The sequence below is a fragment of the Pongo abelii genome, chromosome 17 (genome assembly GCF_028885655.2).
Source record: "Pongo abelii isolate AG06213 chromosome 17, NHGRI_mPonAbe1-v2.0_pri, whole genome shotgun sequence".
Taxonomy (NCBI): Eukaryota; Metazoa; Chordata; class Mammalia; order Primates; family Hominidae; genus Pongo; species Pongo abelii.
The window spans coordinates 77,293,142-77,321,108 of record NC_072002.2 but is presented as its reverse complement, the minus strand read 5'-3'; the positions used below and the strand labels follow the sequence as shown (position 1 = coordinate 77,321,108).

At 39.5% G+C, this 27,967-nt stretch overlaps 2 protein-coding genes across 2 annotated transcripts in view; one reads left to right on the top strand and one right to left on the bottom strand.

Moving 5' to 3' along the window:
- LOC129051654 (uncharacterized) overlaps positions 1-27,331 on the top strand; it is a 66,264-nt gene extending 38,933 nt beyond the window's left edge. Inside the window, exons 4-5 of the mRNA XM_054538150.2 lie at positions 10,742-10,872; positions 25,495-27,331. Coding sequence (XP_054394125.2) covers positions 10,742-10,872; positions 25,495-25,565 — 202 coding nt within the window. The 3' untranslated portion in view covers positions 25,566-27,331. The remainder of the gene's footprint in view (positions 1-10,741; positions 10,873-25,494) is intronic.
- LOC129051610 (small ribosomal subunit protein eS17-like) lies at positions 490-7,205 on the bottom strand. Its single transcript, XM_054538048.2, has one exon. It carries the CDS (start codon positions 3,500-3,502, stop codon positions 2,957-2,959), a length of 546 nt encoding a protein of 181 aa, XP_054394023.2. The 5' UTR covers positions 3,503-7,205; the 3' UTR covers positions 490-2,956.
- Positions 27,332-27,967: the final 636 nt, after the last annotated feature.

Genomic DNA, 27,967 nt, shown 5'->3' with positions numbered 1-27,967 from the left:
TCACACCCACGCTGTCCTATAGGCAGTAAGACTGCAAGCAAATTAAATTAATCACAAAGTGTGAAATGCCTATGAATTCACCAGGAATGATTTGGGGATATTTTGAGAATTAAAGATGAGCAAAAGAATAATGGTCTAATGAGAGTTGGAAGAAAAAGAGGTTTTATCATCATTGCCATCCTCTTCCTTCTCAACACCATCATCAAATAAGCAGAAAACATAGTGTCAGTGTCAATACAGCTATGCAGGGAAACATCTGCCTGATGAGATGCCTTCTAGAGAGAGATGCCCCTTTTATCAGCAGGTGCAGGAGGCCAATGAGGTAGGTAGGACAGGCAATGAACTGCAGCTTGGTGCTTGTTTTTCCCTGTGATTTTACTATAGTCATCTTTGAGTGCCTCCGTTGATATAAGGTTCCCCACAGGGTTAGTATTCTGTTAACGTGGAAGAAGATGGAATCAGGATTTTTATATCTTCTGAAACAGATGGTTATAATTTAAACTTTATGAAATACAGGAAAGAAGAAATGCAATCAAAAACCTGAAAGTCCTAGTTTCTTGTTTTCCAGGCCAAAGCCTGCAGGATAATTGTATAAATAGTTCTGAGACTCCCTTCTATTTTTCTTCCTTCCTGAAGACAATCCGCAAAGTGTCTGTCTGGACATATCTAATGGTTAGCCAGATGGCATTCCAAGAATCGCTTTTCTGAAAGTCTGAGATCTCATCAGATACACTGGAATGATCTTGAGCTGGTGGATGGGAAACAGCGCCAAGGAGAGAAGCTGTGGAATGGAAGGAAGGGAAGAATAGAAAAGGGGGAAATATTTAATTTAAAACATGGAAGGAACAGTTGAGAGTGAGAAGAGAACACCCTTATAGGTATTAAATCTCTCACCGTCCTTATGATGCAGTGTTGCCCTGAGCTAGTCTCAACACTACCACTGTATCTCTACGGCAGAGTAAATGCTATATTTGGGCTTATAATTGTCACAATCAGGATTGCTAACTGCAACACTTTCCTAGCTGAAATCAAACAGGTTTGAAAGCAAATTAGAATGGCTTTAAGCAAAGCTCCCTTCAGGAGCAACCAGAGCTATTCCAGGAGACCCCAGCCTCACATCAAATCCATGGGCTGATGCTAGAAATTTACCCAGAACTTCAGTACCTTAAGTTAAGTGTACTTCTTGTGAGAATGTACCCTCCCTATATACCATTTTTTTTCATTAGCACTCTCCCAGAGATAATAGTCAAAGTAAGCTGTATACTGGTCATTCAGGGGTTAGTGAATGAACTTCACTTTTGGTCCTGAGTATAAGGTTTTTAGGCATACAAATGTTTCTATTTCATTCACATTCATAGATTTGTGCAACCATAACTCTTTTAATGGTTGACTAATATTCCATTGTATGGATACCACATTTTGTTGATTATTTCATGTGTTCATGGACACTTGTGTTTTTTCTACCTTTTGGCTACAGTGAATAGTGCTATAAGGAACAATGGCACACACATTTCTGTTTGAGTCCATGTTTTCAATTATTTTAAGTCTATAACCAGAAGTCAGATTGTAATTCTATGTTTAGCTTTTGAGAAACCTCCAATTGTTTCCAACTACTGTAAATAGTACTGCAATGAACATTTGTGTATAAATATTTGTTCGAATACCTGTTTTCAATTGTTTCACTTATATACCTAGGAGTGGACTGGCTGGATCATATGGTAATTCTAAGTTTATCTTTTTGAGGAACTGCCAAACTGTTTTCCACAGGGCTGCACTAGTTTTTGTTCCTTTCCACCAGCATTGTAGAAGGGTTCCAATTTCTCTACATCCTCACCAATACTTGTTATTTTCCTTTTTTTTAATTTTTATTTTTTGCAGTTGCAAGATTTAATAGAGTGAAAACAGAGCTCCCATACAAAGGGAGGGGACCCAAAGGGGGTTGCCATTGCCAGCTCGAATGCCTTGGTTTATATCCTGATCCTTGTCCCTCCCACTGTGCTCTCAGGCAATAGATGACTGGCTATTTCTTTACCTCCTGTTTTTGCCTAATTAGCATTTTAGTGAGCTTTCTGATTGGTCAGGTGTGAGCTAAGTTGCAAGCCCCATGTTTAAAGATGAATGCGGTCACCTTCCCAGCTAGGTTTAGGGATTCTTAGTCGGCCTAGGAAATCCAGCTAGTCCTGTCTCTCAGTCCCCGCTCTGAACAGGAAAACCCAAGTGCTGTTGGGGAGGTTGGCTGATGATTGCTCTAACTACTTCCTGCTGAATTGGGGCATAGTAGGGGGGTTGTGCAGTTGAGATTTCCTTGGGAGGGTTGCCTTTGATGTCGTTAACATCGGAGCATGGGCTAAAAGGCCGGTCCAGGGGTCTGTGGTAGATCTTAGTCATGGACTGCATCTGGGGCTCCATTTGAAGAATGATTTGTAGTTTTACAGCTTCGATTCTGGAAGAGACAAACTTAACAAGGAGGTTAAAGATACAGGGATTGAAATGTATGGCCTGCAGTACAGGGGATTATTTCTTTAGCACACTTTACGGGCCCTGACTATCTGCTTGATAGTTTTGAAAAGACCTGGTCCAGTAAATAATTTGGCCATCTGATGGGTGCTATCAATGCCTAAATATTTTCCATTTTTAAAAATAGCCATTCTAGTGGGCATGAAGTGTTATCTCATTGTGGTTTTGATTTGCATTTCCATAATGACTAATGATGTTGAGTATCTTTTCATGTGCTTGTTGGCAATTTGTGTATTTTCTTTGGAGAAATGTCTATTGAAGTCTTTTGCCCGTTTTTAAATTGAGTTGTCTTTTAGTTGTTAAGTTGTGAGAGCTCTTTTTATATGCTGGATGCTAGACCCTTTCAGGCATATAATTTACAAATACTTTCTCTTATTCTTTTTTTTTTTTTTTTGCTGTCCCAGATTTATTGAAAATAATACAGCACTACAGAAAAAATTCAAACAGGTCCCCGAGGCGTTTTGAAATTCATCCCAACTGTAGGCTGAGTGACCTGAAGGTTGGACAGACTGCCGAAGTCCAAAAGCTTCAGCATTTCCTTAGTGTCAGGATCTACTTCAATTATCTCCTGATCCAAGGCTGAGACCTCAGGAACATAATTGTCTCTCCTTTCTCTCTCCTCCTCCTGCAGCTTGATGGAGATACCTCTTACTGGGCCTCTCTGAATCCGCTTCATCAGATGCGTGACATAGCCTGCTATCTTGTCGCGGAGCTTTTTGCTGGGGATAATGGCGATCTCCTCGCACACGCGCTTGTTTGTGTGGAAGTCGTTGCCCAGGCGCGTGTAGTACTTTTCTATGATGACCCGGGCCGCCTTCTTCACGGTTTTGGTGCAAATGCGGCCCATGTTGGCGGGTCCTTGGTAAAAGAGAGTACTTTCTCTTATTCTATGAATTGTATTTTCACTCTCTTGATATAACTCTTTAGAGCACAGAAGTTTTAAATTTTGATGAAGTCTAATTTTTGTTTGTGGCTTTGGTGTCATTTCTAAGAATTCATGGACAAATGTGAGGTCATGAAGATTTACCTCTATGTTTTCTTCTAAGAGTGTTATAGTTTTAGCTCTTACATTTAAATTTCTGATCAATGTTAAGTATTTTTTATCTATGGTGTGAGGTAGAATCCAATTTTATTAATAGTATATTGCGTGTGAATATCCAGTTGTCCCCGCACCATTTGTTGAAAAGACTATTCTTTTCCTACCATGTGGTCTTGGCATCCTAGTCAAAAATCAGTTGATCACAGATGTATGGGTTTGTACTATTCATTCTATTTTATTGGTCTGTGTGTCTACCCTTAAACAAAAATAATGAAGCATAACAAATCAAAAATATGATCATATACTAATATAATACCTACATAGTTATCTTTACCATTGTTCTTTTTTATTATTATTGCTCTTTATTTTTCATATAACTTTGAGGTACTGTCTAGGTACTAGAATTATTTTCATTATAGTTTGAAGGACTCTTTCAGGTCTATAGGCAGAAAACTCCCTCAGCTTTTTTGTTTATCTAGGAATGTCTCTCTTCTCTGTTCTGGCTTTTAAGATTTTTTTCTTCCTACTTTCAAGATTTTCTTCATCTTTGTTTTTTGACGGTTTGATTATGTGTCTGGAATTCTTTGAGCTTCTTTAAAATCAAATTTGGGAAATTTGAGGCTACTCTTTCTTCAAATATTCTTTCCATCCCTTTCTTTCTCTGGGACTTTCATAATGCATATGTTAGTGTACTGCAAATTATCCCACAGTTCTTTATGCTCTATTCACATGTCTTCATTTTTTTTTTCTTTCTGTTCCTCAAACTGGATAATTTCAATGAGCTCATCAAGTTTACTGATTCTTTCTTCTGCCTGCATAAATCTGCTGTTGAAGCTCTAGTAAAATTTTCATTTCAGTTATTGTATTTTTCAGCTCCAGAATTCTATTTGCTTTCTTTATATAATTCAATTTCTTTATTGATATTTTTGTGGCATTATTTATCTGGTTTCTTTTAATTTTTTTGTCCATGATTGCCTTTATCTATTTGAGGATATTTAAGGCAGTTGATTTAAAGCTTTGCCTAGTAAGACAATGTCTGTGCTTCCTCAGGGATACTTTCTGTTCATTTGGCTTTTTTTCCTGCAAATGGGCCATACTTTCTTGTATCTTTGTGCACCACATGATTTTTTGGTTAAAAACTGGGCATGTTATATATTTAAATGTGGTAACTGGATATAAGATTCTTCACCTCCTCAAGGTTTGTTGTTGTTGTTTGCTGTGGATGGTCTCTGAATTCTGTTGTTTCTTTAGCTTTTGGTCAGTTAGTGGTTTCACAGAGATTTTCTTAAAAGAAAAAAAATAATAGTCTTCTGGTCTTTGCAGATTGGCTCTTTGTTAGGAATACTCCTTTCACACTTAGCCAGGCCACTTACAGCTCTGCCTTAGCCTTCACTTCCTGCTCACACTGAGCCTAAAAGTCAGCCAGAGGTGAGAGCTAAGGGTCTTTTCAGGTCTTTTCTGGGTATGCACCCTGCCCTGGGCATGAACATGACTTTCTAGATTTCCTGTTATATGCAGGAGATTACCAAATCCCTATTCCCCAAAGTAACTCTTTCCCTGGCTTTTTCTCCTAGGTTGTAGCATGTTTATTGTTTGACCCAACTGTAATCTTTTACCCAAGGCAGCAACAGCTCATTCATTTGCCTATTGGTGTTTTCAAGGAACCCCTCTGCTTAGCAACTTTTCTGCACTGAAAGAGTTCTAAGTTAGATAAAACCAAAGCAAACACCCTGTGTCAGTCCTTCAAGGAATCCCCAGACAAACACGATTCTTTAGGGACTAGGTCTGTTCTGCTCCCTCTGGAACTAGGCACCCCCATCAGGAATACGGGTTTCATCTTAAAACTCCCAGCATGCTAGGAAAGTGAGAGGAGTAGGACAAAGCTAAGTTAAAACACCACAAAGCTATTCTACCATGTTTAAGTCATCTTTTTCTTCATTCAACATTCACTTGGTTTTTGGAGACCAGCACTGTAGACTAATGCTGTTGACAATTTTCCAGACTTCTGACAACGTTGATTGTGACAGTTTTTGCTTGTTTATTTGATGTTTCTGTGGAGGGATGGGCCCTTGGAATTCCCTACTCTCCCATTTTTGCTGACATCACTCTCTCATACTTTCTTTTATATTTGAAATATTTTGTAATCTAAAAGAGGAAATGAGAACTGTTATCTAGCTTTGCATTATGTCTTCTGCAATATTTCTAGCCAGACACCAAGGTGAAGGCATCTAATGTAAGAATGTATGAGGGGTGGCCAAGGAGCCCATAGAAACTCAAACGAAAGTGTCATAAAGATGACACTTACAAACCTGAGACTGGAGTTTCATTAGGTGTGCCTCTAGGGAACCTCAGTGACTGAAGGTCACAAACTTATAGATCTCAGACATTTTCTTTTTCATATGATGCAATAGAAATACGCAATGCACAATCCCATTGTGAAGCATTGTTATCAAATGTTTAAATCAAATCTATTTAAGCGCCTATTTGATTTAAATTTTTGACAAGAATGCTTCACAAGTGGGGTTGTGCATTGCGTATTTCCTATTGCATCATATAAAGGAACACAGGAGCATATTAAATGATACAACAAGGGTACAATCAGCAAATTCTGGAGTATGAGAAATGCTACAGGACAGACAGCTCAGTTCCTCCAGCATATAAATGGCAAGGAAAGGAAAATGGGTGGGCGTGGGGAGGAATGGTGGAACTCATAGACTAAAAGCAATTTAAGAGATACAACAACCAAATGCAATATATACACCTTAGTTTTTATCTCAATTTAAATCATTATGGGGCAGGTGAGGACATTTTAACAATGACTGGATATTTGATTATCTTAAAAAGTTAAGTTTTTAGCTGTGATAATGGTATTTTGGTTAACTTTTAAAAATAAGTCCTTATATTTTGGAGTTACATAGCAAAGTGTTTATGGATGAAATAATATGGCATCTGGGATTTGATACCAAACAATCCACTGGAGACAGTGGGACAGTAGAGATAAAACAAGACTGGACATGTGCTCAAAATTGTTGGAGCTGAGTGATGAATGTGGAGGGATTTTATGTTATTATTTCTGTTGTTTAATATGTTTGATATTTTCCATAAAAATACTTTTGAAAAATAGTAACTGAGATACTTATTTCTATAGCACCTAGTAGATCTTTGATATACTATATTGATGAACTTCAAGTATTGATGTGCTATATTGATTAACTACAATCCTTGATATGCTGTGTTGATTAACTTCAATAACTTGGGCACTAAAACTATTTCACTAAGCATCAAACTTAATAAATTCTTCCAAAAAAGCAAAAGCTTAAAAAACTTTTAAAAGAAAAAACTTTTTGTAACAATAAACTTTTTCTAAAATTAAATGCTGAATTTAGTATGTCCAAATTACCTATATTACTTTTGTCTGTTTATTTAGCATTTGAAAAATAATCATCTTGTATAGAGAAATGTGATTTAAGATATAAGACAACCTTACTTATCTTTGTATTATCTCTGGGAAAACATCCTACTTCTACTTCTTAAGCGAAGCTTTCTGAGATTAAACAAAATTTATTGTCAAAGAAACTAATTTTAGTTTGATTTATTTTAATGAAAATGTTTACTCTGTTTTTAGTCAGGAAGAATTCATAGCTAAGATTTACATAGAGAACAAATTATAAGCTGGGCTAATAAGCTTAATCAGCTAATAATATCCTCAAAGAGAATACTTAGCAGAAAAACTTACTTTGGTTCAAGTTAACCTATTTATGCCTGAGGATGCAATGTTTTGAATTTTTGCAATCAGACCTTGGTGATAACTGAGCAGTAGGATATAAATAACTCCCACAGGTTTGTATTCCAATAATGGAACACTAGGCATAAGTGAGTTTTGATAGAGAATGAGACCAGAGCATTTTGCCATGAAATATGTTTACTCCAGATTTCCATATTCCCACTATCACAGCTTAAAAAATTATCAACTTGTGGTCAAGCCTATTTTACCTACACTCCTAGAAATTTATTCTCCAGTACAGATAAAATTTTTGAGAATTATAGAAGGAAAAAAGAATCTTAATGGAAGATGTCTTTGTTTGTGCTGCTATAACAAAATACCATAGACTGGATTATTTATAAACAATAGAAATTCATTTCTCACAGTTCTGGAGGCTGGGAAGTCCAAGATGAAGCTGTCAATAGGTTGCATGTCTGGAGAGGGCTGCCCTCTGCTTCCAAGATAGTGCCTTGTTGCTGCAGCCTCTGGAGGGAAGGAATGCTGTATCCTCACATGACTGAAGAGCAGAAGGGAATGAACCCACTTTCTCAAGCCCTTCTATAAGGGTCCTAACCCCATTCCTTATGGCTCCTCCTTATGATTGAATCACATCTTCAAGGCCTCACCTTTTAATTCTATCACTTTGGTGATTGTTTCAACATATGAATTTTGGGGGGACACATTCAGACCACAGCAGAAGCAAAAAAAAATTGAATTGAAAGAAAACAAATACATGGCAAATCAAAACTTATGAGATGTAGTTAAAGATGTGCTTAGAAAAAAATTATAGCCCTAAATATACTGGAGAGGAAGAAAGGATGAAAATTTGCTAACCTAACTAACCAACTTAAGAAGTTCAAAAAGAAGAACAAATTAAATCCTAAGACAGTCGAAGGAAAAAAAATAAAGATCATTTATGAATTAATTAATAAAGCACAAAAATTTAAAATAGAGACAATAAAGCCAAAAGTTGGTTCTTTGGTAAGACTAATAAATAAATCCTTAGCAAGACTGAAAAAGAAAAAAAGAGGCACAAGCTGCTAATATCAGGACTGTAAAGGGACATTGCTAAAGATCTAAGATTTGAAAAAGGTAATAACAAGGATGTCATCAATACCTCTGTACCAATAAATTTGAACATTTAGATTAAATGAGCAAATTTCCATATAAATATAACTTATGAAAACTGATGCAAGATGAAATAGAACCCTTATAAAAGGGTCCTTCAGAGAGTGGTTCATTCCCTTCTGCTCTTCAGCCATGTGAGGACACAGCATTCCTCCCCTCCAGAGGCTGCAGCAACAAGGCACTACCTTGGAAGCAGAGAACAGCCCTCTCCAGACATGCGACCTATTGACACCCTGATATTGGACTTCCCAGTCTCCAGAACTGTGAGAAATGAATTTCATCTAAATTGAATATCTATTAAGGAAACTGAATTTATGACTTTCATTCAAAGAAAACTCTAGGATTCCACTACTAGAAATCCTAGTGGGGATGGCCCCACTGGTGAAGTCTTCCATATATCTAAGAAAAAATAATATCAATCTTACACAAATTATTCCCAAAAATGGAAAAAAGAGGAAGCATTTCCCAACTTATTTTATGAAGACAGCATAATCTTGATACCAATAAAGGCAGCATAAAAAAGGAATATTACAGATTAATCTTTCTCAAAAACATAAATGCAAAAATCCTTTAAAAATAGGGAATTAAATCCCACATAGAAAGGATAATACATCATAACCAAGTTGGGCTTATTCTAGGAATGCGATATTGACTTGACATTTGAAAACCAATTATATAATTCAGCACATCAACAGAATAAAGAAAAAATCATATGATGGATGACTGATAAATGGAGAGAAAAAATTTGATAAGACGCAGCTCCCATTTATTTAAAACCTCTTAGCAAACTAGGAATGGAAGGCAGTTTTCTTAAAGATAATATAGTGGGTTGAATTGTGGCTCCCAAAAGGATATGTCCAAATCATAACTCCCAGAACTGTGAATGTGATGGCATTTGGAAAAAAAGAGTTGATGGAGCAATGTGGCTGAATAGAAGCCTCCACCTATCATCCTCCTTGCAGGAACACCAAATTTTAACAACTAACTACACACAAAAAAAGCACCATTATAAGAACCAACAATCAGGTGAGAAATCACAGTACCTGGTTCTGCCATTTTATTGCTGAAAGAGGCACTGAAGAGGGTAGGGAAAACAGTCTTGAATCACCTACATCACCCCTCCCTCTTGCCCTAGCATCTCTTGCCTAGATCTCTTGGAGAGAGAATCTGTGCATTTGGGGGAGCGAGAGCACAGTGACTAGAAGACTTGGCATTGAACTCCGTGCTTTCCTGTCACAGCAGACAGCAAAGCCATGCTGGTTCAGCCAGCACCTGCCCATGGACAGAGCATTGACACCTTAGCCAGAGGGGAATTGCCCATCCCAGCAGTTGGAACTTGAGTTTCTTGGCAAGCCTCTGTCAAGTGCTCTGGGGTAAACTTGAAAGGCAGTCTAGGACACAAGGACTGCAATTCCTAGGACACAAGGACTGCAATTCCTAGGAGAGTCCTAGTGCTGGGTGGGGGTTAGAGCCAGTGAACTAGGGTGGCATGTGACCTAGTGAGATATCAGCTGGAATGGCTAAAGGAGTGCTTGTGCCGCCCCTTCTCCAACCCCAGGCAACACAGCTTGCAGCAAAGAAAGTGACTCCTTCCTTCTGCTTGAAGAGAGGAGAGCAAAGAGTAAAAAGGACTTTGTCTTGCATCTTGGATACCAGCTTAGCCACAATAGATTAGGGCACTGGGGCTGGGTGTGGTGGCTCACGCCTGTAATCCCAGCACTTTGGGAGGCCAAGGCGTGTGGATCACTTGAGCTCAGGAGTTTGAGACCAGCCTGGCCAACATGGTGAAACGCCATCTCTACTAAAAATACAAAAAATTAGCTGGGTGTGGTGGCTCATACCTGTAGTCCCAGCTACTCAGGAAGCTGAAGTAGGAGAATCGCTTGAACCTGGGGGCGGAGGTTGCAGTGAGCTGAGATCATGCCACTGCACTTCAGTCTGGGTGACAGAGCGAGACTGTCTCAAAAAAAAAAAAAAAATAGGGCAGTGGGCAGAATTGTGAAGCCCCCTTCCCAGGCCTTAGCTCCCAGATGGCATTTCTAGACACACCCTGGGCCAGAAGGGAACCTGCTGCCTTGAAAGAAAGAACCCAGTAATGGAAGATTACCTGCTGACTAAAGAGCCCTTTGGCCCTGAATAACCAATACCCAGATTGTACACTGTGGGCACTGGGCTCTGAGATGTGCTGGCTTCAGGTGAGACCCAGGACATAACAAACTGTGATGCTATGGTGAAAGACTCCTGCTTGAGAAAAGCAGAGGGAAAATTAAAGGGGATTTTGTCTTGTACCCTAGGTACCAACCAGGTTGGCCACAGTGGGGCAGAGCACCAAGTAGATTCTTGGGGTTACTGAATCCAGGTATAGGCTCTTGGACAGCACTGCTGGACCTGCCCTGGGACAGAGGGGAACACACTATCCTGAAAGGTGAGTCTCAGGCTGGGCAGCATTCACTACGAGCTGACCAAAAAGACCTTGGGCTTTAAGTGAACATTGGTGGTGGCCTGGCAGAACTCCCTGTGGGCTAGTGGTGGTGGTGGCCACTGGGAAAACTCATCTACCTGTGGAAAGGGGAGGGAAGAGCCGGAAGAAGGACTTTGTCTTGTGATCTGAGGGCCAGCTTAGCTGCAGTAGAATAGCATACCAGGTAGATTTCTAAGATTTTTTGACTATAATTCCTAGCTCCCAGACGACATCTTTGAACCTGCCTAGAACCTGGTGGATCATGCCACCCTAAAAGGAAGGACACAAACCTGGCTGGCTTTTCCACCTGCTGATTGCAGAACCCTAGGGCCTTGAGTGAATATAGGTGATAGCCAGGTAGTGGTTATGGCGGGCCTTAGGCAAGACCTAGTGCTGTGCTGGCTTCAAGTCTAATGTAGCACAGTCCTAGTGGTGGCGGCCACAGGAGAGCTTTCATCATCCCACCCCTAGCTCCAGGCAGCTCATCACAGAGAGAAAGAGACTCCATTTGTGTGGGAGAAAGTAAGGAAAGAGAACAAGCATATCTGTCTCATAATCCAGGGATCTTTTTCCTGATCTTATCCAAGACCACCAAAGTGGTACCTCTACAAGTCAGCAAGAACCACAGTTATTGCACTTGGGGCCCAATCCCTTTGAATGCTTAGAAAGTCTTCCCAAGAAAGACAGGCACAAACAAGCCCAGACTGCAAAGACTACAAAAAAACACCTAACCCACACACTGAAGAACATCCACAAGCATCAAGACCATCCAGAAAAACATGACCTTACCAAATGAACTAAATAGGGCACCAGGGACCAATCCTGGAGAAATAGAGATATGTGACCCTTCAGACAGAGAATTCAAAATAGCTGTTCTGAAGAAATTCAAAGAAATTTAAGATAACACAGAGAAGAAATTCAGAGTTCTATTGGATAAATTTAACAAACAGATTGAAATAATTAAAAAGAATCAAGCAGAAATTCCAGAGTTGAAAAATGAAACTGACATCATAAAGAAGGCATGAGTATCTTAATAGTAGAATTGGTCAAGTAGAAGAATTAGTGAGCTTGAAGATAGGCCATTTGAAAATACACAGTCAGGAGGAGACAAAAGAAGAGAATAAAAAAGAATGACGCATACCTACAAGAGCTAGAAAATATCCTCAAAAGGTCAAATCACAGAATTATTGGCCTTACAGAGGAGGTAGAGAAAAAGATAATGGTAAAAAGTTTATTCAAAGGGACAATAACAGAGAACTTCCCAAACCTAAAGAAAGATATCAACATGCAAATACAAGAAGGTTATAGAACACCAAACAGATTTAACCCAAAGAAGACTACATTAAGGCATTTAATAATCAAACTCCCAAAGGTCAAGGATAAAGAAAGGATCCTAAAGGCGCCAAGAGAAAATAAACAAATAACATACAATGGAGCTTCAATACATCTGTCAGCAGACTTTTCAGTGGAAACTTTACAGGCACTTGGGGCCCAATCCCTCTGAATACTTAGAAAGTCTTCCCAAGAAAGATGGGCACAAACAATCCCAGGAGAGAGTGGCATGACATAAAGTGCTGAAGGGAAAAAAACTACCCTAGAACAGTATATCCAGCCAAGATGTCCTTCAAACATAAAGGATATATATGGATAAAAAGCAAGACCCTGTGATCAATTGCAAATGATTTTTATTCTTTATTCTGTTGATATGCTGAATTGTATTGTTTTTCAATGTCAAGGATATATTGAATGCAAATGGAATAAACTCTTCAATCAAAAGACATAGAATGGCTGAATGGATTAAAAAGCAAGACCCAATGATCTGTTGCCTAGAAGAAACATATTTCACCTATAAAGATATACAGACTGAAAATAAGAGATGGAAAAAGATTTTCCATGCAAATAGAAACCAAAAAAGAGCAGGAGTAGCTACACCTATATCATACAAAATAGATTTCAAGACAAAATCTGTAAGAAGAAACAAAAGTCATTATGTAGTAAAAAAGGGGTCAATTTAGCAAGAGGATATAACAATTGCAAATACATATGAACCCAATGCTGGAGCACCCAGATACATAATGCAAATATTATTAAAGAGAAAGAGACAGATAGGCCCCAATGCAATAATAGCTGGAGACTTCAACACCCCACTTCCAGCATTGGACAGATCTTCCAGACAGAAAGTCAACAGAGAAACATTAGACTTAATCTGCACTGTAGAACAAATGGACCTAACAGATATTTACAAAACATTTCATCCAATGGCTGCAAAATACACATTCTTTTCCTCAGTACATGGATTATTTTTAAGGATAGACCATATGTTAGGTGACAAAACAAATCTTAAAACATTAAAAAAAACCTGAAATAATATCACCCATCTTCTCTAACCACAATAGAATAAAACTAGAAACCATAACAAGAGGCATTTTGTAAACCATACAAACACATGGAAGTTAAACAATATGCTCCTGAATGACCAGTGGGTCAACATGAAGAAATTAAGAAGGAAACTGAAAAATGTCTTGAAACAAATGATAATGGAAACACAACATACTTAAACCTATGAGATATAGCAAAAGCAGTACTAAGAGGGAAATTTATAGCCATAAATGCCTACATCAAAATAGAAGAAAAACTTCAAATAACCTAATGATGCATCTTAAAGAACTAGAAAAGCAAGAGCCAATAAAGCCCAAAATTAGTAGAAGAAAAGAAATTATAAAGATCAGAGCAGAAATAAATGAAATTGAAATGAAGAAAATGATACAAAAGATAAAATGAAATAAAAAGTTGGTATTTTGAAAAGATAAATACCATTGACAAATGTTTAACCAGACTAAGTAAAAAAGAGAGAAGACCCAAATAAGTAAAATTAGCAATGAAAAAGGAGACATTACAATCAATACTGCAGGAATTCAAAGGATCATTAGTGGCTACTATAAGCAACTATATCCCAATAAATTGGAAAATGTGGAAGAAATGGACAAATTTCTAGATACATACAACCTACCAAGATTGAACTGGGAAGAAATCCAAAACATGAACAGACCAATAACAAGTAATGAGATCGAAGCTGTAATAAAGAGTCTTCCAGTAAAGAAAACCCTGGGACCCGATGGCTTTACTGCTGAATTCTACCAAACATTTAAAGAATACCAATCCTATTTGAACTACTCCAAGAAAATATAGAAGGAGGGAATTCTTCCAAACTCATTCTATGAGGCCAGTATTACCCTGGTACCAAAACCAGACAAAGGCACATCAAAAAAAGGAGAAAACTACAGGCTAATATCTGTGATGAATATTGATGTAAAAATCCTCAACAAAATACTAACAAACCAAATTCAACAATACATTAAAAAGATCATTCATTCATGACCAATTGGGATTTATTCCAGGGTTGCAAGGATGGTTCAAATGCAAATCAACCAATGTGATATGTCATATCAACAGAATAACGGACAAAAACCATATGATCACTTCAATTGATGCTGAGAAAGCATTTGATAACATTCAACAAACTTTCATGATTAAAAAAACCTAAAAAAACTGGGTATAAAAGAAACATACCTCAACATAATAAAAAATATATATATGACAGACTCACAGCTAGTATAATGTAGAATGGGAAAAAACTGAAAGCCTTTCCTCTAACTTCTGGAACACAACAAAGATGCCCACTTTCACCACTGTTATTTAACCTGATACTAGAAATCCTAGCTAGAGCAATCAGACAAGAGAAAGAAATAAGGGGTGTTCAAACTGGAAAGAAATAAGTTATCCTTGTTTGCAGACAATATAATCTTATATTTGGAAAAACCTAAAGATTCCACCAAGAAACTTTAGTAAAACTGAAATGAAAAACTTCAGTATCTTTCAGAAAAACTGCAGGACATAAAATCAACATACAAAAATCAGTAGCATTTTTATATACCAACAGTGAATAATCTGAAAAAGAAATTTAAAAAGCAATTCCATTTACAATAGCCACACGTAAAAGTAAACACCTAGGAATTAGCTTAACCAAAGAAGTGAAAGATTTATACAATCATAACTATAAAACACCAATAAAAGAAATCGAAGAGGACACAAAAAAAGGAAAGTCACAAAAATTCCACTGAAGAGGACACACAAAAATATTCCATGTTATTGATTGGAAGAATCAATATTGTTAAAATGTTCATACTAACCAAAGAAATCTACAGATTCAATGCAATCCCTGTTAAAATACCAGTGACATTCTTCACAGAAACAGAAAAAAATCCATAAAATTTGTATGGAACCACATACAAGCTATCTATAACATTTCCATAAAATTTGTATGGAAACACAAATGACCCATAATAGCCAAAGCTATCCTGAGCAAAAAGAACAAAACTGGAAGAATCACATTATCTGACTTCAAATTGTACTACATAGCTATGGTAACCAAAACAGCATGGTCCTGGCATAAAAACAGACACACAGACCAATGGAACAGAACAGAGAACCCAGAAACAAATCCACACACTTACAGTGAACTCATTTTTGACAGAGGTGCCAAGAACATACACTGGGGAAAAGACACTCTCTTGAATAAATGATGTTGGGAAAACTGTATATCCACACGCAGAAAACTTTAACTAGACCCCTGTCTCTTGCCGTATACAAAAATAAAATCAAAGTGTATTAAAGACTTAAATCTAAGACCTCAAACTATGAAACTTCTACTAGAAAACATTGGGGAAATGCTCTAGGACACTGGTCTGGGCAAAAATTTCTTGAATAATACTCCACAAGCCCAGGCAACCAAAGCAAAAATGTACAAATGGGATCACATCAAGTTAAAAAGCTTCTGCACAGCAAAGGAAACAATCAACAAAGTGAAGAGACAACCTACAGAATGGGAGAAAATATTTGCAAACTTAACCGTGTGACAAGGGATTAATAACCAGAATATATAAGGATCTCAAACAACACTATAGGAAAAATTTGAATAATCCATTTTAAAAATGGGCAAAAGACCTGAGTAGATATCTCTCAAAAGATAACATACAAATGTCAAACAAGCATATGAAAAGGTGTGCAACATCATTGATCACCAGAGAAATGCAAATCAAAACTACAATGAGGTATCCTCTCACCCCAGTTAAAATGGCTTTTATCAAAAGACAGGCAATAGCAAATGCTGGCAAGGAGGTGGAGAAAAGGGAACCATCATACATTGTTGGTGGAAATGTAAATTAGAACAACTATAGAGAACAGTTTGGAGGTTCCCCAAAAACCTAAAAATAGAGCTATTGGGAGGCCGAGGCAGGCAGATCACGAGGTCAGGAGTTCGAGACCAGCCTGGCCAACATGGTGAGACCCTGTCTCTACTAAAAATACAAAAATTAGCTGGGCATGGTGGCAGGCACCTGTAATCCCAGCTACTCGGGAGGCTGAGTCAGGAGAATCACTTGAACCTGGGAGGCAGAGGTTGCAGTGAGCTGAGATCGCACCATTGCACTCCAGCCTGGGCAACAAGAGTGAAACTCCATCTCACACATGCAAAAAAAGAAAAAAAATAGGGTTATCATATGATCCAGTAATCCTACTGCTGGGTATATACCCAAAAGAAAGGAAATTAGTATGCTGAAGGGATATCTGCACTCCCATGTTTATTGAAGCACCATTCACAATAGCCAAGATATGGAAGCAACCTAAGTTGCTTTACATACATCAACAGATGAATGGGTAAAGCAAATGTGGTACATATATACCATGGGGTACTATTCAGCCATGAGAAAGAATGAGATCCTATCATTTGCAACAACATGGATGGAACTTGATGTTATTACATTAAGTGAAATAAGCCAGGCACAGAAAGATAAATTTCGTTATGTTCTCACTTATTATGTGGGAACTAAAAATCAAAACAATTGAACTCATGGAGATATAGAGTAGAAGGATGTTTACTAGAGGCTGGGAAGAGTAGTGAGGGAGTGGGGGTTGGGGGGAAGTGGGGATGATTAATGGGTACAAAAAGTACATATAGTTAGAAAGAATGAATAAGACCTTGTATTAGTCTGCTAATAAAGACATACCTGAGACTGCATAATTTATACAGGAAAGGGATTTAATTGACTCAAAGTTGCACATGGCTGGGGAGGCCTCACAATCATGGTGGAAGGAGGAGGAGCAAAGTCACATCTTACATGGCAGCAGGCAAGAGAGCGTGTGCCCTTTATAAAACCACCAGAGTCACTATCCTGAGAATAGCATTGGAAAACCCACCCCCTTGATTCAGTTACCTCCCATGGGGTTCCTCCCATGACATATGGGAATTACGGGAGCTACAGTTCAAGATGAGATTTGGGTGGGGACACAGCCAAACCATATCAGACTTAGTATTTGATAACACAACAGGAGGACTGTAGTCAATAATAATTTAAATGTACATTTAAAAATAACTAAAAGGGTGTAATTGGATTGTTTGTAATGCAAAGGATAAATGCTTCAGGGGATGGATTCCCCATTTACCACGATGTGAGTCTTACACATTACATGACTGTATCAAAGTATCTCATGTATCCCATAAATATATACACCTACTATGTACCCACAAAAAGTAAAAACTAAAAATGTTTAAAAGGGTCTTTGTAGTTGTAATTAAGTTGAGAACCTTGAGATGGGGTCATCTTGGATTTAGCGAGTACCCTAAGTCCAATGAAGAGGAGAAGACACAGACAGAGACACAGAGAAAAGGCCGTGTGAAGATGGAGACAGAGATTGGGGTGATGCATCCATCAGCCAAGGAATGCCAAGCGTTGCTGATGATCACCAGAAACAAGGAGAAATACAGGAAACAGATTCTCCCTCAGAGATTCCAGAAGGAAACACCACCACTGACATTTTGATTTCAGACTTCTGGCCTCCAGAACTGTGGGAGAATGAATTTTTGTTGTTTTAAGCCACCAAGTTGTGCTAATTTGTTAAAGCAACCTTAGGAAATTAATACAAGGGGTATCAACAAATAACCTCTTGCAAAAACTACTCAATAGAGAAATATAGAACACCTTCTCCCTGAAATCAGGAGGGAAACAAGGGTGACCACCATCATCACTTCTCTTCAACATTGAAGGGGAGGTTCTGGCCAGTGCACTAAGGGGAGAAAAAGAAATAAAAGTCGTAAATATTGTAAAGAAAGAAATTAGGCTGGGCACAGTGGCTCACGCCTGTAATTCTAGCACTTTGGGGCTGAGGCGGGCAGATCACCTGAGGTCAGGATTTCGAGACCAGCCTGGCCAACATGGTGAAACCCCACTTCTACTAAAAATACAAAAATTAGCCAGGCTTGGTAGTGGCGCCTGTAATTCCAGCTACTTGGGAGGCTGAGGCATGAGAATCGCTTGAACCCGGGAGGCGGAGGTTGCAGTGAGCTGAGGTCACACCATTGCACTCCAGCCTGGATGATAAGGAGAGACTCTGTCTCAAAAAAAAAAAAATTAAATTGTGATAAAATTGTTTTTCGATAATGTGATTCTGTACATTTAAAAAAATCTGAAAGAATGTACAGACAGGCTGGCTGCAGTGGCTCACACCTGTAATCCTAACACTTTGGGAGGCTGAGGCAGGAGGATTGCTTAAGCCCAGGAGTTCAAGACCAGCCTGGGCAACAAGTGAGACCCCATCGCTATAAAATTTAAAAAATAAAAATAAATAATGTCCAGGTAAATTCTTAGATCTGTCTCTCAGTCATGCGAGGACACAGTAAGAAGGGCATCATCTGAAGGCGGGAAACAGACCTCACCGGATTCTAAATCTGCTAGCACCTTGTTCGTGAACCTTCCAGCCTCCAGAACTGAGAGAAATACATTTCTGGTGTTTAAGCCAACAAGTCTTGGTATTTTGTTATAGCAGCCTGAGCTTATTCTTTTAGGTTTTAAACTTTTTAAGTTTTAAAACTTAAATTTTTTAGAAAAAATAACAATTTTAACCAGTTTTATTTTTCCTTTCTGGTGTTATGGAACATAATGAGGTTCTTTTTACTTTTTCCTCAATTGTTGATTAAAGTTGCCAGTTAAGTGTGAAGTTTAGATAAACAACAAATTTAGGAGACATGATAAAAAGTCTATTGTTTATCTGAAATTATTATTATCATTTTTTTTGAGATGGAGTCTCACTCTGTTGCCTAGACTGGAGTGCAGTGGCGTGATCTCAGCTCACTGCAACCTCTGCCTTCCAGGTTCAAGCGATTTTCCTGTCTCAGGCTCCCAAGTAGCTGGAATTACAGGTGCATGCCATCACACCCTGCTAATTTTTGTATTTTTCGTAGAGACGGTACTTCACCATGTTGGCCAGGCTTGTCTCAAACTCCTGACCTCAAATGATCTGCCCTCCTTTACCTCCCAAAGTGCTGGGATTACAGGCATGAGCCACTGCACCCGGCCTGAAATTCAGTCTAATCAAGCATCTTGTATTTTTATTTGCTAAACTTTGATGGATCTTTTTTCTGTGGGTCATCATTTTCACAAAAAAAGAGATTGATTAACTCTTGCTAAATAGGAAACTGGCAGGCAGGAAATGTGAAGAAGGTCCAGCTTTAGATAGAATTATTCTGTAGGTGTATCTAATGAGTCCTTCTCTTCTTGTTCTGTTTAACCACCATAACTTATTGTAAGTAATAAGCAACGATGGAAACTTCCATAGAGAAGAGCACAGGCATTAGAGTTAGTTGCACCTGAGCTCAAATCCTAGCATCGTCTTTTATTAGCTTTGTGACCTTGGGCAAGTAACTCAATCTTCATCTGTAAAACAGTAATACTATTATTAAAAGCCTTCCACATTGCCATAAACCTTAAATAAAATAATATATGCAATAACTTAGCACGACAGCTGCCATAAATTAAAGTTCTCAACAAATAGCCATTCACTTTTTTTCTATATTTGAGACAGGGTCTCACTCTGTTGCCGAGGCTGAAGTGCAGCGGCATGATCTCAGCTCATTGCAGCCTTGACCTCTCCAGGCTCAGGTGATCCTCCCACCTCAGCCTCCTGAGTAGCTGGGACTACAGGTACACACCATCATGCCCAGCTAATTTTTTTGTAGAGATGGGGTTTTGCCATGTTGGCCAAGCTGGTCTCAAACTCCTGGGCTCAAGTGATCCTCCCACCTTGGCCTCCCAAAGTGCTGGGATTACAGGTATGAGCCACCACACTTGGCCCAAATGGCAGTTCTTGTTAGTGTCGATACATGGTCCCTTTCTTTTATACCATTAAGGAAAGGACATAAAATAAATGCACAAATGACTATAATACGAGGCATACAATGATGTTGGTGGAAATAGGGAAGGTATTATATTATGGAACTTCGGACGAGAAGTCATCTACCCTTTGATTCTTGCAGTCAGGTGTTCACTCGACACACAGTAATTGAACTTGAACCATGCACAGGTACACTATGGGCTACATTTGATGTGGAATTTAGAGTAATGCCATAGACTGTTTATGTCCCTCCAAAATTCATATGTTGAAACCAAATCCCAAAGGTGATGGAATTTAGAGGTGAGGCCTTTGGGAGGTGATCAGGTCCTGAGGATGGAACCCTCTTGAATGTGCCCTTACTAAAGAGGCTCCAGAGAACTCTCATGCCTCTTCTGCCATGGGAAGTCACAGTAAGAAGGTGGCCATCTGTGAGCCAGTAAGTGAGCCCTCAACAGACACCAAATCTGCCAGTGCCTTGATCTTGGACTTCCCATCCTCCAGAACTATGAGAAATTTCTGTTGTTCACAAACCACCCAATCTATGGTATTTTTGTTACAGCAGCCCAAGTGGACTAAGACAACTAAGGACATTCTAAGTGGCAAAGACAGCTTGAAGACTTTTTTAAGTGGAGAAAACAGCTTTCTCCATGATGGGAAAAATAGGGAATACATATAGGGAATAGCACATGACCTTGTTTGAAGGCGCAAAGAGTCAGGAGGAGAGTCAGGAGATGGGGTGGCTCTAAATGCTGGGTCTAAGGATCTGGGCCTGATTTCACATCCATGGGGGTGCTATTAAATGTATTTTAGTAGGGCCATGAAAGATGAGGATGCACAAAAGAGTATTCTGCAGCATTGCACAGAAAGGAATGAGACGGAGATTTCCTAGTGGCTTGGGGAGGGAGGACACTGAGTTCAGGATCTATTGCAATAATGCTGATTTCATTACTCCCCTGCTTAAGACTCTTTAATGGCTTCCAGCTACCCAGAGGATCGAGTCCAGAGTGCTTTAGCTGGTCTAAAAGACCTGCATGTTCTGGCTCCTGCCTACTCCTCCCACCTTATGTCTCTGGGCTCTGGCCACGAGGCCTTTCTTCAGCCCCTTAGGCTGTTGGGACTCTCCCATATCTTGGCCTTCATGTTCTCTCTTCCCTCTCCCTCGCATGTTCTCCACCTACCATGTGGCCCTGGTAAACCCTACTCATCATTCATATGTTAGCTTAACTGACCCTCTGAGGGAAGTTTTCCTGGAGCCTCTCATTGGATGAGGTTTTCCCATTATACACTCCCAGAGCATCCTAGGGTTCTCCTATGCGCACTTGTCACTATTTGCATATTTGTAATCATTTGCTTACTGCCTATAACTCTATGTAGGAGGGCAGGAACTCAGCATACACCACTTTTTTTTTTTTTTTGAGACAGAGTCTGGCTCTGTGCCCAGGCTAGAGTGCAATGGTGGGATCTCGGCTCACTGCAACCTCCACCTCCTCTGTTCAAGCGATTCTCCTCCTTCAGCCTCCTGAGGAGCTGGGACTACAGGCATGTGCCACCATGCCCAGCTAATTTTTGTATTTTTAGTAGAGACGGGGTTTCACCATTTTGGCCAGGATGGTTTCGATCTCTTGACCTCATGATCCGCCCACCTCGGCCTGCCAAAGTGCTGGGATTACAGGCGTGAGCCACCGCACCCAGCCAGCATACAACACTCTTTGGGTACTAAGTAGTTGGCTGTCAATAAATACTTATTGACTGATGGACATGGTGGACAGTATCAAATCAAAGGGATCCTTTGATTAGGATGATGGCAATGGAAATAACAAGGAGGAGATGGAGAAATATGAATCCGGAAGTCCATGCTTGCCTCTCTACAAATGGAATGGTCTAGAACAGGGGTCAGCAAACTGTGAGTGGGGCCAAATCAGGCCAGCTGCCTGTTTTTGTAAATGCGGTTTTATTGGAACAGAGCCACATTCATTCATTTATGTATTATTTATGGCTGCCCTCACTCTGCAATGACAGAGTTGGGGAGTTGCAATGGTGAGAGAGAGGGGGGGCCTGCAAAACCTGAAATATTTACTATCTGGCCCTATATAGAAAAAGTTTGCAAACCGCCACCCTAAAAGAAAGACTGCATGAAGGTTCACCATAATAATTACAGTGGTTATCTTTGTGTGGCAGGATTATAGATGGGCTTTATATTCTTCTTAATTTTCTGCATTATTCATATTTTCTATGAAGAACATTATTTTTTATAATCAGTAAAACAATAAAGGTTATTAAAAAACAGATTGAGTGCCCCACTAATTCTTTTTAGTTTTTAACTTCTAAGTGTTTTACACTTTTTAAAGGGAAAATCCTGTGAACTAGAGCGCTTTGCTTTGCTCGCTTTGGAGGGCATAGCGAGACAACTCTAAGAGAAACAGAGGAAATCTCTGCTCCCCTGTTTCCTGCCCCAGTGGGACTGTGCTTTTCTGCTAGTTGGAGTCTGGCTTCTAATTCTAGGCTCACAGAATCAAGCTGAGTGTTTCTATAAAACTTGGATTCCATTATATGTGTAGCTGTCACATACTGTACATGTCCATAATCAGTAACTTTATGGAACACTTAATATCTAGCAGTATTCTGACTGGAACCTATTTTCTAGAGTTTAATAACAATTATTAACTAAAGCTGCAAAGTATAGACCCACAACTTTAACAGTGATTGCAGATTTTTATTTAAAAATGTGTTAGCAAATGACTTTAATTAAAACAGAAAATGAATTTGCCAGATTTTCGTTCATGGCTGTGTCCCCAGCATAAGGAGCACATAATACGTGCTTAACAAATACTGGTTACATCAAGAAATGAATTACTATAAAAGAAATAGGAGGCTGGGCATGGTGGCTCATGCCTGTAATCCCAGCACTTTGGGAGGCCGAGGCGGGCGGATCTCCTGAGGTCAGGAGTTCAAGACCAACCTGGCCAATATGGTGAAACCCCGTCTCTAATAAAAATACAAAAATTAGCTGGGCGTGGTGGTGTGCGCCTGTAATCCCAACTACTTGGGAGGCTGAGGCAGGAGAATCACTTGAACCCAGGAGGCAGAGGTTGCAGTATGCCGAGATCATACCACTGCACTCCACCCTGCCAACGGAGCAAGACTCCATCTCAGAAAAAAAAAAAAAGGAAAAAAGTGATACTCAGGGAAAATGATCTTTTACAAAACATTTCTATTAAGTATAAGAACAATGTGTATTCTTAGAAATACTGAAAATTAGGAAAAGGAGAAAAAATCAAATCTATTATTTCAAATTTAAACCTATGAGTCTGGACACACTCTGGGAGACTGAGGTAGGAGGATCCCTTGAGCCCAGAAAGTTCATGACCAGCCTCGGCAACACAGGGAGACCCCATCTCCACCAAAAAAAAAAAAAAAATTTAGCTGGGTGTAGTAGCAGGCACTTACAGTCCCAGCTACTCAGGAGACTGAGGTGGGAGGATCACTTGAGCCTGGGAAGTCAAGGCTGCAGTGAGCTGTGATCATGCCACTGCACTCCAGCCTCAATGACAGGGCAGGACCCTGTCTGAAATAAAAATAAAAATAAAGCTATCATCATCATTATTTTGTTGCACTGCTTTCATTCTTTTTCCATATGCCTAGCTTTGGAAATGTAATGTTAACTATGTACATTTACAATTTTGTCTTCCTCTTAAAATTAATCTTATAACATAAAAATTTTCCATGTAATTTCAAGGTCTTTGTAAACATTAATTTTAATGATTATATAATAAACTAAGTGGAATTCCATTATTTACTTAATTCCCACAGTAGTTTTTTTTCTTTTTTCTTTTTTGCCCAATCTGGTACACAAAGGTATAGTTTCTTTTCTTTTGTAATTATAAATAATACTACTACAAATAGCTTTATGCATTTAGCCATTTTTCAAATAAAGCACTTGACATGTGGCATATCAGCCCAGAGCATCTAGGTAATGCTACAGTAACAAACCCTCAAATCTCCATGCTATAACAACAATGGTTTATTTCTTGTTCATGCTATATGTCCACTGCAAAAACAGAATAATGGAATAAAGTCCTATAAAAATTCAGTTCCCTGCAATTTGATTCAACAAATATGTGTTGAGTGCCTGTTATTAACAAGGCCTACTGCTAGCCCTGAATGTAGTTGAAAAGATTTTCTGATGAGTCACAAATAAAATGAAAACTGGGAACTTCATTTTCATAACATGCTGTACGGCAGCAGAAAAAAAATCAATAAGGCGAAAGATCATTTTTCTAGTGTAGTCATTTGTATGCTGTGTCTGTATCGTTTCAGATGTGACTCTCTTTTTCCATCTGCCTCTGAAAAGCACTCCTTTATGCTTCAAGGCCAGCCTGGTGCGTCTCTAGACCAGTGGAAAGCTTGACAGAGTCAATGCCAGGCCCTGGGATCCCCAGCCTTGGTTTTGCAACACACAAGTGTTCCCTGTGACCTCAAATGCTGTTGTGAAACTTACCAAACAAAAGACATTTCAATTCATGAAAAACAAATAAAAGAAAAAATACCCATTAGACCAATAATCTCCATCCTATGAATTTTCCTAAGGAAATATTCCAACAAAGGAAAAAAACCATATACACATGAAAATCCTTGTTGTAGATATTTGTAATAGCAAAGGATTGTAGGTAAATTGTAGTATGTTTACTAGATGGAATACAATGAATCAGTAAACATTGATAAAAGTATGAAATTATGTAGAAACACAAATGTTTATGATTTAAATAAAATGGAAAATAAAATTTCACCTATGTTGTAGAATTATATAACACGAATACGTTTTTTTAAAAACTAGTAGGAAACATAAAATGGCTGATTTGTTACGAAATAGAACTTCTGCATTGTTTTTAAAGATTTGTATTTCTTCTATTTTTAACATTCAAAGCAATAAAACTTTTTTTTTTTTTTTTTTTTGAGACAGAGTCTCACTCTGTCGCTCAGGCTGGAGTGCAGTGGCACGATCTCGGCTCACTGCAACCTCCGCCTCCAGGTTCACGCCATTCTCCTGCCTCAGCCTCCCGAGTAGCTGGGACTACAGGCGCCCGCCGCCATGCCCAGCTAATTTTTTTTGCATTTTTAGTAGAGACGGGGTTTCATCATGTTAGCCAGGATGGTCTCGATCTCCTGACCTCGTGATCCACCTGCCTTGGCCTCCCAAAGTGCTCGGATTACAGGTGTGAGCCACCAGGCCTGGCCAACATTTTTTAAAAATACAATAAAACCCATTCCTGGGAGAACTCTATGTTCAATTAATGTTTTTAAAAGTTGGAAGTAAAGACTTAGGTAGATTGCTAACACTGTGTTGCGATGTTTGTTTGGTAGCTCTTCTGGAAGCATCTGATCAGCTCCCCCTTTGTCTGCTATGCCCTTATTCCTCATCACTCATAGACTGAATCATCAAGATAAAATGTTTTGAAATAGAGCTGTTTGGAGAAAAGAATATCCATTGCTATCTCTTGATATCACTTTCCAAAACTCAGAAAATGAATAGTTTTGAATGCCAAGGCATGCTTCTATATGAAATCTGTGGATCTAAGTGACAGAAGACATTTTTCAGAACTGACTATAATCAAATCTTTCATTTTGCATTGAGTGGGCACACAGCAGACACCCGATAAATTGTTGATGGAATGAAAAGGAGGTGAGGGCTCTCTGTGCCCTCCAGATCAGCAGGCATTCAACGTGGGAGGCAGGAAGGACCATGGGATGAGGCCCAGCAGCCCCTGCAGAGAGCACTCTCTCCACCCCGCCAGCCCCATGGAGATCCTGCAGGAGGCATGAGCAAGAGCAGGCCCAGCGTTGGTGGGTTGATGGTTCTAGGGCGTTCCAACCAATTTTCACACCCTGTCAACAAAAGTGGAAGAAGGGACTGTTGAAAACCACCAAGGAGCTGCTGGGTTCCTGTACCTCATGTCAGCCAATTACATTCTTTACTGGAAGCTCTCTTGGGCTCTGATGCTGTAAGAACAGACTCTTGGAACCAACATTTATCCTTGAATCAAAAACTCGTTGGAAACATTACTGTGCTCTGCCATTTGAATCCATAATACGCCACCAAGGCCAGAGACTTTTTTTTTCTTTAGTAGCTGTAACAACTCTTTGTTGACGATGTTAGTTTTGGTGTTTTGGTTTTGCCTGGAGCAGATCCCAATTTCTCCTTCGTAAGCTTGATGACTGGCACAGCACAGCAGGAGCCTTCTAAATAGCTCAAATAGCATCAATCTCAGCAGCCAGTGGCCACATGCCACCTCGTCACCTTGGCTGGGGTCCTGCAGACAGCACGGTGGCTGGTGGCATCTGCTTTGGCTGCTTCTCCGGCTGTGCCTGAGCAGTGAAGAGACCAGTGTGGGTTTACCAGTGACCAGGAAGTCCTTGTTGAAAGAAAGATGGGAACAAGTCTTAAAGAGATAATTAGCATATTCCTGGGGAAATGACCCTTGACTGTTAGACACAGGCACTTGCAGTGAGCAGCTGCAATGCCACTGTTCAGGCTACCCTAGTAAGGGATCCCACAGGATTAGGGGCCCAGCCAGTCTGGGTAGCCCCAGTGGCTTTGTCTCTGTGTCTTCTTTTGCCCTACTTTGTTGCAAATTTAGCTAAAATGTGTTTATCTCTTGGGTCATTGTGCAGTTTCAATTCCCTTTGCAAAATATTTCCCCAGGAGAAACTGGAGAGTAATTTTTAAGTATGAGTAATGAATTAGACTCCAGCCACGTTTTCTGGGGAACAGGCAGGTGATTTTTTCTCTTTTCACACTGCAAAGAGATCCTAGAACGCTGACATCTGCAGGATGCCAGCCTCACCGGCATTCCTGATTGTTGGTTTGCTTCTTTAATGAAGAAGCTTAGGGGGGGAAAAGAAGGCTTATTTAAATGATCTGATGTTTCCTTTACTAAAGATTTAAAAGATGCACAGAGTTCAGAAAACTGTGGGAAACGAACCTTCCACTGCCAAGTTTCAGGACGAAGAGAACACTCTGAGTGGTTTTCAATTGTCTGTTACAATAAATGATTAATTTTCCCATTATATTACATTAGAGGGATTAAAAATGATTCTGCCTTCCTTTTATACCCAGTTTTATGAGTCACTTGTATGATGGTGTGTCAGTAGTAATAAAGATGGACCAGACAGTTTAAATAAACTGTGCTCCAGCAGAAGGCTCCTGGGTGATGTGAGATTCCCTTAACCCTTTCTCTTGAATGGGAGTTTGGATGGAATCAGAGGCCAGGGTGGTGGGGCTGCAGGCAGCTGGGAGCCAGTTCCAAAAGCTGGCTCAAACTGGGTGGGAGCCAGCATCTCCTGCAGGCTCACTGTGTTGGTTTCCCACAGCTACCGTAACAGGGAACGACACACTGGGTGGCTTAGAGCAACAGAAATGAATTATCATGCAGCTTGGGAGGCCATAGTCTAAGATGAAGATGTTGGCAGGGCCCTGCTGTCTCTGAAGGCACCAGGGAAAGATCGGTTGGAGGCTCTTGGCTAGATTCTGGAGTTCCTGGGCTTGTGGCAGCAAAATTCCAGTCTTCACACGGCACTCTCCCTGTGTGTATGTCTCCAAATTTCCCTTTTTGATAACGACATCAATCATATTGGATTAGGGGCCCATAATACTCCAGTATAACCTCGTCTTAACTAATTGTATCTGCAACAATGCTGTCTCCAAATAAGGCCACATTCTAAGGTACTGGAGATTAGGATGTCAACACAGGAATGATGGGGAGACGAACTTCAACTCAGACTGCGCACCCTGGTGAGTGTTGAAGCTTCACCCTCTGTTCAGAAGCTGCAGGTAAGT